Source organism: Glycine soja, chromosome 12, assembly GCF_004193775.1.
Source record: "Glycine soja cultivar W05 chromosome 12, ASM419377v2, whole genome shotgun sequence".
Classification (NCBI taxonomy): Eukaryota; Viridiplantae; Streptophyta; class Magnoliopsida; order Fabales; family Fabaceae; genus Glycine; species Glycine soja.
In genome coordinates, this window is record NC_041013.1 from 40,024,718 (window position 1) to 40,038,124 (window position 13,407).

Sequence of the window (13,407 nt, forward strand, 5' to 3'; positions counted from 1 at the left end):
TAGATCCACCAACTAAAATATATATATTATTACTTTTTGTAAAATAAAAAGACTAACAAAAAGTCACACGTGTTAACAAAAAAAACTAACATTATTTCTTTCATTTTAAATGTAAACAAATTTAAACTTTATTTTAGATCTCAGCTCATTCATTTTGTTCCGATCCTGAATGAACAAAATAATGTTATTACATCTCGTGTCTCATATAGAATCTTCAAAAAGCTAAGGACAAAAGGTAACTGTTATTTTTTAAAAAAATGTTTAAAATTAAAAGGAAAGGGTGCTCATAATTAATCTCTCTCTCTCTTAACATTTTATTGAAATAAAGGATTATACATTTATACTAACACTCCAAAGCAACAGCACGAGGAAAAGATACTCCTGTATTACTATCTTGTAACACTAGGGAAGAGCTAGCAATGCAGAAGATAAAAATCCAAAGACATGCTGTGAGAACATTAAATATTTCGCCAACCAGCATTAATTCCTTTATTTGAGGTCTTTAATTTTGTGGAACATATTTGCACAATTAATAATGAGTGTCAGTATATTTCGAACAATTTGAAGGCAGTAAAAATTTCCCAGACATAAGAATAGAAGCAATATCAATATTATATGTAAAACCCACGAGCCAGGCACATGAGGAATATGTATAATCTCTGAACACTACAAGCCCGAATACTCTCCGTTCAATGTAATTCAGCGATCAACATTCACCTTAATCCAATGGACATTGGTGAACAGAAGGAACGTCTTCACAGATAGTGTGTAGATTAACTAATACAGAATTATTTATTAGTTTCAATTTAATTAAATGTATAATTTGTGTTATATATTTTAAATAAATATTTTGATGTTGATAATGATATATTTGACTTCAAAAAAATTATGACCAATAAAAAATATCCATAGTTTTTAAAAAATTACTTCGTATAAAAGAACAATAACATTTTGTATACAACTATAGACATTATATTCAGCTGATGATTTTCAGGAAAAAAATATATTCAACTCATAATTTAAATCTGACACAATAAATAATTATGTGGATATTATCTCATGAGAACTTCTAAATAGTAAATTATTATATTAGACACATGACTAATTTAAATATAACTAAATAAGATTATTATAAACAATAATCTCTTCAAGTTTTAACATAATTACATTGTTAATGATTCAAATTCCTGAACCTTATTTAACTTAACCTTCCTCCAACTCCAAGTGATCTACATATTCAATTCGGTGGCATATATTCATGTGGATTATTTACGTTTATATTCAAGACTTAATTTATGATCGATGAGTTTTAATATTACTTTGGAATTTTATAATTGTTGAATTATCAAATTTTGTAAGAATTTTAATATTCATTTAAATATATAGTCTATACTCTATATTTAATATTCTTTGTTTTGTAATCGTTTTTGGGTATCCTTGTACCCATGTATAATGATATCTTGCTTAGGTGATAAAATAAAACTACAAAATAGATGATGATGATAATAATGATAATAATAATAATAATAATAAGTTAATCTTCATTAAATAAAATAAACGGTGGATGTTGTTAACTTTTCCTATTTCATAAAGTTTGTTGATTTCATTTGTTTCATATATATACTAATTAATTGTGGTGTTATGTCAAGTTTCTTGTTGTAGTGTTTTGCTGTTAATTTACAGAATTCCAATTTTGGCAGAAAAAGAAATTAATCTTCGTCAACTATATATTATTAAAGGTTGATAACATGAAAAGTATAATTCCATTAGAAAATGAGTTTTTGTTATGATCCCACCAAAAAATTAAAAAGACTTTTTGTTATTACTTTTATACAAGGATAATGAATAGCAATACGTATAGAAAGCGAACGTAGGGATCCCTAGCTCCACATTTAAAGAACATATGTGGTAATATTTAAAACCACCAGTCCCTGTCTCGTCATCATCAACCAATTCTTATTATTTATTGCACTTTCCAATTAATTATTCACTTTAATATGGGTCCCTGTGATCAATAATTCCTCAATAGCTTTGTTTACTGCTTTATTTAATTAGAGAATGATTTTATGATCCACAAGAACTTAATTAAATATTCCCTTGCTCCATCAATATGTATTTACTATCCTCGTGATATCTCGTTGAGCTCTCTTCAATTAATGTTCAAGATGGCATAGCTTCTGTCTCCTCTCAGTCTCTGTCTTTCCAGCTGATCCAACCCCCCACCCTCTATTTCATTTTAGTTTTTCTTGTGCAAAAAATATAAAATTTGGTGGAAACTTATTTATCTTTTCTTTAATATGTTCGATCTAATAATTAAGATTTGCAAGGGTTATAAATTAAATGTTATAGAAGTTCTCACACCTAGCTGGTTAATTGGAGGACAAAGTAGGTCCAAACGTGGCCTGTGTTCTAGAAAGGTACACTCATTATATATCTTGCCCTAGAACCGTTTATTAAATCAATTCGTGAGACAAATTCTTGCTGGTCGTTTCCATCTTCTGTTGGTATATTCTATTAGGGTTTCATTTTCTGACTTTCGACCTGCCTGTTTCTTTTTCAGGGCAGTTGGGCGTTTCAATTATTATTTGCTTCATTTTTATTTATTGATTTTTTTTCTAGAACTCCATTATTTGGTAAAGTTATATTCATATAAAAAATTCACACAACATATATATTTTATTACTATTTTTTTTTTACCTCTATATCTTTTTCCATCACATTAGCTATCTTATTTCTTCTCTTTTTTCTTATATAATATTTTGCACCGAATTTTTGTACAAATTAAATACAAATAATTTCTCTATTTGTTATATTTTCTATTGTTGGCGAGTGCTGCCAAAACAGCATGTACATTTGTTGTAGGCCATGGTGATGTAGTCCATATCCATATATGTTGGGGATCTGCATGTAGTTGTAGCTGTCGTGGTCCTGGTTGCAAAGGCAAGTGGCTCCCAATCCCATATTTGTCATCATTGACTTAAAAGAGAAGAAGTAAAAGTGTATAAGGAAACAGTCTTTCCTACTGATTAGGTCAAACCAAGAACACAAGAAAGCTCTCTTAATTAGCTACAAAACGGGATTGAATCTAGTAGAAGAGGTTGGTATTTTACAACGTAAAATCAAGGTTTGAATTTCTATTACATGTCAAATCAAGATTTAAATTTATATCGGAAGAGATATTAATATTTAATATTTAACTCTACTTCAAATAAGATTATCTCTGAACATGAACATGAATACATGAAGAAAAAAAATCTAGTTCTCTTCATTTTGTTTTGTAACTGAGCTAATTAAAATATTTAATTTCTCGATAAAATTTCAAGATATTATCATAAATTTTAATAATTTTAATTAATTATGAGATTAATTCTTGATGTAAGACTTGATCACAGTACTTAAAGTTGTTTATCCTTTCTAATGATGTTTTTGTGAAAATTAAATTCAAATTTTGCACACAAAACCAATGTTTTGTTAGGCACTGAGTTATATCCACTGGATAACTCTATTGGCTTTTTAAATAGTTGAAGGTTGGGCCTCTTACAATGACTAAGTCAGGCAAACACTTAAAAGACGTCGTCAAGGTAGCTCACCGGCGCAATTGAAGGCATTAGCTTGTAGTTGCCATTAAATAATTATAGCCGCCTACTTATTTATGCAAACAAAGGTCAATCTTGATTTCTTCTCGTGGAATTCAATATTGTATCCTAGTGTTAGTATCTCCTTAATTAGATTTTTCAACTCTTTGTCCTATATAATAATAATAATTGAGAGGTTTTGTAACTCAAGGACCTGAGTCAATTGATTAAGACCTAATGAAAGTTTTGGTTATAAATAGTGATTGTAACTACTTAAGGCCAAACATTAATGTCAATGCGTTGTTCTGTTCTAATTGACAAAAATTAACCTGAGATCCAGTGAAATCATAATAAGGTGACATTGCTAGAATCATCCTATATATTCATAATTCAATAAATATACAAGGTTATTACTCGGGGCGCATTTTGTCTGCTAATTTTGATGTGAAAGATTTTATTGTTATAATTGACCATTTTTTATCATGTGTTTGTAGACACATAATAAGACGTTAAAAAACACAAAGTTATTTATTATCAGAAAAATAATTAATTAATATTATAATTCTTTTGGTACAGTTATTGTTTTTGGTACGCAGAATTAATATTATAATTTTAACATCCAATTAACAAAATTGTTTTTAGTGTCTCAATTTGTACACTTCGCCCATGACTATTAATTAAATTTTATCAATGTGTGTCGTTGATAACATTGAACAAGTAATTAATATGTGGATTTTATTTTATTACTTTCTCCGTCTCAAAATAATAATCTCCTAAATTATTTTATACAACCAAAAAATAATAATAATAAATACATGAAAAAATAATTATAATTTTACAAAATTATCTTCATAGCATCTCTAATTTATTTATAGATTTTATTGTTTATCATTAATATTATAATGAATATGAGTGAAAAAATAATAAATGTTATATTAAAAAACTAAAATAATAATTATTTTCGACAATATTTTTTACACGACAATTATATATAATGAGACGAAATAACATTTTTTTAAATAAGAATCTTAGTTTTTTTATAAGTAAAATATTATTAGAAGAGTACAAAAAGTACTCTAAATCCTTTATAAATTATGCTAAACATATTAATTCTGAGAGATACAACAAAGAAAGTCAATATGGCCAATTCGAGAGAGATAAATAAGAGCCTTCTGATTTTTTAAAAACTAAAACCACGATCAAACTTTAATTAAATCTAAGATAGAAATCATATAAACTTTCCTAGCTATAAGTATATCACTCCTCATAAGTTAAACAAACCACATTTCTGCATGCCAAATAAAATAAGAACACTTCTCCACTTAATTTTTTCCTAGGTAGAATTTGACCATGCTGAATAAACAAATTTAAGCAAAAAGCGAGACCAACAAAAGAGAATTCAAGTCAGCCATAAGTTTTAGTGCATACCTAATTCAAAAAACTGCAGCCTGCAGGACAGAAAGAGGCGTCTAACATCCTCAACGGACAAGCCCTTTCCGTATATCCCTTAACTCCTATAAGTAGAATATATCTTAATTATTGTAATTGATATCTTATTGACAAACATGTCAAATATCGTGCAAATAGTATAAAATAAAAAGTCTAAGTATCATATGCACATGAATTTGTTTCTATCAAGTTATTTGTGTAAATTCAAGTTCTAGACAAATAAGATTTTGTTTTAAATGTAAAAGAATATAAAGTAAAATTGGTTCTAAACTAAAAACAAAACAAATTAAAGATGAATAAAAACACAAATATAGTTAGTGGACGAGATGAGCTAAATGCAAAATAAATGAAGTGTTGAGGGTTTGATTACACTAAACTAACAATCTTAGTAATTACAAAGATTTTCTTTATCATATATCGTTCATTCTAATGTTACCTCAACCTAGATACTACTCTAACCATGACTCCTCATATAAGAGAGCCTAAATTTCTTAACTCAACTCCTAATCCCTTAACAAGTCAAGCTAAATTAGTTGGATTCAAGAACAAAGGTTAAACAAGGCTAACAAGTATTATTTCATCCCTAGACATAACACCCATTAAAAACTACTTTCATATATTTGATTACTAATGGTACTAACAAACATTCCTCTATTCCTAAATGAAACATTCATTAGATGCTCCATTGAAAACTCACTTTTCAAAGTATTTTCCAATGACAATAAAAGCAAAGAATTAAAGCTAAGATAATGAAACTATAAAACAAATAATCAAAATGGAAAAAAGCAATGACATAAGAAATAACATTGAATAGATATAAAGATTAATTACATGATAATAGTTTAGCAACAGTCCTCCAACAATGAATGAATTAGTCTCTCATTATCATGAAAGACCTCAAAATTACAAAATGGAAGGGAGAAGATGAAGAGAAATAGAGGAAATAGAAGATGAGAGCTCCCAAGTCGCCACACACAACACTTGGTTGATGCTATCCTCCATCCTAATGAAAACAAGGTTGCAGTGTCGTTTCTACAAAATGGCTTGCACGCCGAGCCCAAGAGTTGCGCTAAACACATATATAAAAACAACACTTGGTTAAGTGATTGCTCTTAGCCTGAGGTGTGCGTTTAGCCCAAGTATTTGGTAGTGGGAACAAATCGCTTAACGCACATCTTGCTCTGAGTGAGACCAAACTTCAAATTTCCCCCAACAACCTCCAAACGCTTGCCACATGGCCTTCCAAGCTAACTTTGACGTGCTAAGCACATTACTTCATCAATCCAAAAATTCTTTCTTCCTTATTGATGTACCAAAACTTTACAAAACACAACTAAAACTAATGAATTTACTAAAAATAACTTTATTAAGCTAAAAATCTAAAAGAACATTAAATTCTAACTTATTGAGATCAAACTAAGCAATAAATGAAAAGAATTAAGATAATTGTTATGAAAATTAAGTGCAAAAACTAAACATGCAAAATAATTATAAGTAATCAATAATAGAATTTTCAATTCAAATTCTTCTTTCATAAATTTAAAACATATTGATGATGATGACGATGGTGATTGTGGTAACAATCTTAGCGAAAATTAAATCTTTAAAATATTTGATTTTTTGTTTGATAAATTTTATAAAGATTTTATAGTTAAATCAAGCTTTAATTTGACTTTAAAATGTTTTAATTTTGTTCTTTCACTTTAATTTAACGGATGAGAATGATAGCTCTCATTATCACATAAGAGGGTTATTCTCATTAAAAAAAAAAAGACGATTGAAATTAAAATATTTGAAATTTCAAATTAATATCTAATATATCATTAAATCTCTAAAAGATTTAGCAAATAACAAGTAAATCTATAAAAGATCTCAATTATCAATTTTTAAAATATCTCAATTAATTTATCATCACCATGAAAGTCAATGCCATTGTCCTGACCATCATGATCACTGTCCTCGACATAACCATTGTTGTGTGCCACCACCACTATGACTATGACTGCAACCACTTTTGTCACCATGACTGTGTCATTACCGTTGACAATGATGGTGACGATAACAATGATGATTATGATGACAAGAGTGATGACAATGATGACTGTCTTGGTAGTAAAAATAGTGATGATCATAATGGTTGAGATAATTATGCATTAATGATAATCTTGAAGAAGAGTGACAGAATAATTTTATAGATTTGATTATTTTTTATAACTTTTTTAGAGATATAATGGTTATACTAAATTTTAATTTTTAAATATTTTAGTCTCATTTATTTATTATTTTTAATTTCGATTAGATAATTATTATTAGTTGTTTACGTATTCTTACCTAGGAAAGTATTTTTACAAAAGAAGTCATATTTTGTACATGTATATGTAAATCAAAATCCAAGTTTTGATAATAAAAAAATTTAACAATAACTACAGTAGTAAGATTTTCAAATATTTTATGACTAATAATTAACTAGGAGTTTCTCTCAGTAATCAAATTTTATAATCTAAATTTGAGTATTTTTTTAAGTTCGGATTTCTCTGAATTTAATTTTATCTCTGAACGCATCATGTGATTTATTTTAAAACATATCATATTTTGTCATCATTTATTTGATCAAATTTTAATACCTAAATTTAGTCAACTTCAAATTAAATAATTTTTATTATATAAAAAAATTTAATATTTGTAAATTTAAAAATAACATATGTTTGATTTATTTGTTATTTTAAAAAAATTTACCTCTCTAATTTATTCGTATATAATAAATATGATTATATATTTTAATAATTAGAATATCTCTTTTAGATTTTTTTTCTTATTAAATGGTATGATTTCCGTTGTTTAAACAATAACGTTATTTTTCTTATAAAAAAATAACGATTTTTTTAGCTATAAAATTTATTTAAATTTAAAAATATCCATGGATTAGTTGAAAATTTTGTTACTTTATTTAAAAAATTTTTTATGGGAATTTTATTTTTTATTTTAAAAATTGTTTCTTATTAGCACTTTAAATTAATTTGTATATAAACACGGCATCTTTTTCCATTTATTTCGAATATCTATATATGCAGCGGGAAAGGATTACTTTATAATATGCATAGACATAAACACAACATGTACCAAAAAATATAAATATGCACGCAATTAAAGGTTCTTTATATTGAATGAGGTACTACTATATATATACAATTGAAAGTTTGAGTTATACATAAACCCCTCCAGTGTTTTTGTTTCTTTTAATCTTTTAACACGACCCTATACGTACGGTGATGACATTCTACGAACGATATCACGGAAACCCTTCTTTAATGTAACTAAGAAACTTTGCATTGTTAAAAAAAAAAAAACTTGGCAATAAATATGTATATTAATTGTTATGATCTTTATTGTTATATGTATCTATACACTTCTTTTAATGCTTTTATTATTGCAATATGTATTGTTGGTAGAAGGTTAGATTATGAAATTTAAATTTTCTTTCTTCTGACTTGAAATCGGCAGGATGCATATGTTGCCTATCTAATCTTAAAGAAAGGTTCAATTGAGGAAGGGATTTCAGCATTTCATTTCCCTACAATAAATGAATTTGGTGCATATAAAAATAGTTGAATAATTCTTTAATTAAGTAAACCACCTACCTATATTTGGTATATGGCTGCTAGGGCAAATTTGGGTACACATGGTGCTTGATGTAAAAAGTGATGAATAAATCTTATTCATTTTTTTAGCTTGCTGTCAACAAATTAATTTAAATAAGGAAGAAAGTTTTCAGCAAACACTTGATCGAGAAAAAAATTTTACAATTTTGAGAAGTTTTAACATTAATGCATAATGTATGATTTTTTTTTTAAACGTAATATGTATGGTTTTGTTTTGGTGAGAATAATGTATGGTCTATATATATAGCAGATTTTTTTCCCTATGCATAATTATATTATATTTTCTTATATTTGTGTCTAAATGAACCTAAACGTGGCAGATCGAAAATAAAGAATGCAATTATAATGAAATAAAAAGGAAGTATTTATCTTACATTTAATGTATATACCGTCCAATAAATATATTCATATTTTATATGAAAACATAAATATCATCTGATACAACGGTCAATATATATAGTCCAAGCTACTGGGTAAGTCAGCTTGATTATCTCGATAAAATGTATGAATTGAGTAATGTTAGAGTGTTATTGTGATTAATTTTATCAATAATTAATTTTTATTAGAATTTGACTGATTATTTTTTTAATAAAATTGTTTTCTTAATCATATTTTTTTTATTAGAGTTAAAATTCAAGAAATTATTATCTGAGTTCAGTTTCTCTCAACCCTATGAATTGTTGATTGAACAAATATAATTTAAATTTGAATATATTAGTCTGACTTAATATAATGATAGGTTTAATTTTTTAGATTAATTGTAATGTAATGTTAGTTTTAAATTTGGTATATCCTCACTAATAAATAATCATGTTAAATATATAAGTTTTAAATTATTTATTGTAAAAAGTAATAAACTTTTTTTATAGAACGATTTTTGATTGGTTGATAATGTATATATTTTTACATATTATTTCTTAATTTTTTTGTTAGAGTACTATATATTAAATGGGTCAAATTAAATTCCAAAATTTTAATATTACCAAGTAATTCATGTGATGTGTTGATAATTTTAACTTTATTATAAATCGACATTTGTATTACAAAATTTCTTTTTCAAGAATTTAAATTATACCGAAACCAATGGCTATAGTAGTACATCCAACTAATGACATGCAAAGTGTTTTGGGAATTATAATGAGACTGAAACCTTAATATTTTTTTGTTTCATATGTATGTTCTTTTATTTGATTCGAACCTGGTACCTTATGGAATTGTCCTTACAACAATTACTACAAGGACCAAGACTGTTGGTATACTTATTTTTAATCAAGTTAACTAATTTTGCTTGTCAGAAACAAGGCTAAACTAATCATTTGTTAGCTTTTAATATTTTAACTGGACCTCTCGTGACTGAAAATTAACTTTGCCCACAGAGACTCATTTTTTTAGAGAACCCATAGACTCATATGAGTTTATTAGCATGACCCTAATTAACAAATATATTTATTTATTAAGGTTTGTATTTATTAATTTTGATTGGGGGCGTTAAAACAAGCATGCTATATTTTCAAACTATATTTGGTAATTTCAAAAAATTTAAGCGAGACATATTTTATTCCACAAACATTTTTTGAAATGATTATTTAACTTTTTTATGCTATGGTAAAATAGTATTTTGTAACCCAATAGTTAACGACGCATATTGAATTTGTAAAAAGAACTTGAATTTGATTTAGAACAATACAACATGGGGAGAGGCAATAAACTTTAACTTGTGATTATGTTTCGAATTGGAGATTAGTCACAAGTTAGAGGCAATAACTCAAAATATTTAAAGATTATCTTCAAAACTTGTGATTTACAACAATACAACATGGGGAGAGGCAAAACTCAAAATATTTAAAGATACCTCGAGGTTTCCCTTGAAAAGCTAAAGGCCTTAAACACTCTTTGAGGCCAAATATCTGCATTGCCAATGATTTCTAATTAAAATAATCCTTGAATAAAACAAAAATTAATAATAAACTTGTTATTTTGATCTTTTGAATCTTTGTTTTGAATAGATCTTCTTAATCTTAAAACAACATGGATACTTATTTATTAAAAAATCAACAATTAAATTTTATAATAAGATCAAATACACATGTAACAAAATTGAGATTAATTACAATATCAACCATTAATTTTCTTATTAATGTTTATTATTGTACTTTATTATCTCTAAGGTAAACCCTCATAATAGCCAAATTCAAAAAAGCTTTTGTTAAAAAAAAGTAATACTCTAAAATTTTACTTCAAGAGTGTCTTCCTCTTAAAAAAGATTAGTATCTATAAAATCCATTTAGAGATATTCCCAATCCAAAATCAAGAGAAAATAAAAAATAAAACCATGGTCAATAAAAAAACCAATTTGGACAATTTTGAAGGCCCAAAACATAGCCAGCCCAATCCATTCTAGATATGTACAACATTAGAATTTAGCATTTAGAATTTTTTTCCCAAGGCTGAAAAACTCTGACCGAGTCCGAGAGGCATCATGGCGACACTGGATTCCGACGTGACCGTGTTTCCGGCCGGCGAAGCCTCCAGCAGCGCCGGTCCTTCTTCGTCCACCAAGAAGCCGAAGCGTTTCGAGATCAAGAAGTGGAATGCGGTTTCCCTCTGGGCTTGGGGTGCGTCTCTCTCAACGTTTTCCCAAACCCTAATTTTCTTTTCTTTTCTTTCTTTTAATTTATTATTCTTTCTTTGCAGATATTGTCGTGGATAATTGCGCTATTTGTCGGAACCATATCATGGATCTCTGTAAGCGTGTTAATTCAACTTATTGTCTGTGTGTTGTGAGTTATCGTTTTTCTAAGAGAATAACCTAATTCGATTTGAGTTTGATTACTGGTTTAGGTATTGAGTGCCAGGCCAACCAGGCTAGCGCCACTAGCGAGGAATGCACTGTAGCTTGGGGTACGCTCTGAAGCCCTTTAATATTCTCCTGTTAAATGCGTCATTTTGTTCATTCCTGTTATTTTTATCTACATGTTTTCCCCTGAATTAGTTGGGGATTTTGTTTTAAATTTTGTTGCAGAAAAAATTTCAGTGAATTACTGACGTTTTGTATTCGTTTATTGGTGATGGAAATTGTTGATAGGATTTTTTAAGTGAGGGGGTATTTGAGTCACGATGATTGGATTGTCTGAAAACAATAAACCTAATAAAAAACATGTTTTGATCATCTGCTATGTATACTGTGTGTTGTGAGTGTGACTGCTTGTTAGTTGTTACTCCTTCAGTGAGTTAAAGGGTGCAATTTGCTCGCCCTTAAGCTCTGATTTAGGCTTTTTACTCAGATGGTCTTTCCTGGTATATATGTTTTTCAATTATCTTAATACATATACTCTGCTCGTCCTCCTTTTCTGTTAAACTTTTCTACTAATGCAAAGTCAGCTTCTTAAGCATATAATGTAGAGCATCTTTTTTTCATCTTTTAGTGTTTTCCTTTTTGTCTGGCTGCCTAATCTTCATGATGCCGCAGCCACCAGCTCAAATTCATGTGGTTGTGAAATTGTTTGATTGGACATCATTCTTATCATAAAATGAACACCCTGCTCCACTATAAAGTTGAGTTTTATGCTCATATGAGCCATGCAAATAGTCTGTTCATAAGTAAAACTCATTAGGAAATGAGTTGAACACTTGTCCAAAGGGAACATCACCCTCTCTGGGTGCAAACAGATTATGATTAGGAAGTGAGTTGAACACTTCTCCAAGGAATTACCCACAGCCTAAGTGATGAATGTTAGTTAAAAAATCCATAATACATAAAGTCTCACTATCACCTAATACCTCCCTCGAGGCATATTTCACTTTCAATCTTACCCTCCTCAAAATCATCACACAGAACAGGTGTTCACCCTCAGGCCTCACCATATGAGTTATTGTGATGACAACTTTTGTGGTAGGCCTTGGCAGCAGCAAGGGAGTGGGAAACAGCAGGGAATAAGGGTGTGGTGAAGTTGCTAGAGAGACATAATGCATTTCGCTTGGGTTTTTAAGTTGTGATAGGATAATCACATCTGGATAATATTTTATTTATTTATCACTGTTAATTTTTTCAAAATATTCTCACATTTGCATATTGTATTAGATACTTGTACCTGTTCCCCACACAGAGCAACATAGGGTAAAAATCCATATTGAATGCTTTTAAGGATTTTTAAAAAAGTGCGTAGGTCCTTTCTCCTAGTATATATATGCTTCTCTACTTGTTACGTTTTGGCTTAGTAAGACCTGAATCTTGTACAGGAGTTTGTAACCATGCTTTTCACTTCCATTGCATAAGCCGATGGCTCAAGACCCGTCAAGTATGTCCTCTAGGTATGTGGATCGAGTTCCTTTTCCACCTTTTTCCACCTCTTTTACTGTTTGGACTCAAAGGATTATTCAGTGTTCTCAGTGGTTTAGTGTTTTGTTTTTTTGGTGGTATAGATAATAGCGAGTGGGAATTTCAGAAATACGGTCACTAGAACTTTGATGCGGCTGAGCTACTTCCAACTTGGACATTTGGATTGTAGCATTTCTATCAAATTTATAGCTCTACATAACTGCTGATAAAAAAAAAAAATAGCTCTACATTACTTGTTGTCTTTTGCTTGCCTATTGGAATTTTATTCAGAAGAGTCACTTCTAAATGCTTTCGATCCACATCATTATTTCTAACTGTGGCAAATACGGTGGTGTTAATTCACTCAATGACAAAAGATTTATGGAATATTATAGCATGCAAATAA

General features: G+C 28.6%; 1 protein-coding gene across 2 annotated transcripts; it reads left to right on the forward strand.

The window, feature by feature from the left end:
• The first annotated feature begins 11,101 nt into the window (after positions 1 to 11,101).
• On the forward strand, positions 11,102 to 13,407 carry LOC114378451 (RING-box protein 1a). 2 transcript variants are annotated; one of them, XM_028337041.1, is made up of 5 exons: positions 11,102 to 11,298; positions 11,378 to 11,428; positions 11,525 to 11,584; positions 12,923 to 12,994; positions 13,082 to 13,407. In XM_028337041.1, the coding sequence occupies exons 1-5, from the start codon at positions 11,163 to 11,165 to the stop codon at positions 13,141 to 13,143; spliced, it is 381 nt and encodes a 126-aa protein (XP_028192842.1). In that variant the 5' UTR covers positions 11,102 to 11,162; the 3' UTR covers positions 13,144 to 13,407. The 2 variants fall into 2 exon arrangements, with proteins under 2 accessions (XP_028192842.1, XP_028192843.1); XM_028337042.1 differs by having other exon boundaries at positions 11,103 to 11,298; positions 13,106 to 13,407.

What these genes read in the sequence shown, in the direction of transcription:
- LOC114378451 (XM_028337041.1), top strand. Translation starts at nt 11,163, where the DNA reads ATGGCGACACTGGATTCCGACGTGACCGTGTTTCCGGCCGGCGAAGCC. An exon ending in GGTTTCCCTCTGGGCTTGGG is followed by an intron (nt 11,299 to 11,377) that starts GTGCGTCTCTCT and finishes CTTTCTTTGCAG; the next exon opens with ATATTGTCGTGGATAATTGC. An exon ending in GAACCATATCATGGATCTCT is followed by an intron (nt 11,429 to 11,524) that starts GTAAGCGTGTTA and finishes TTACTGGTTTAG; the next exon opens with GTATTGAGTGCCAGGCCAAC.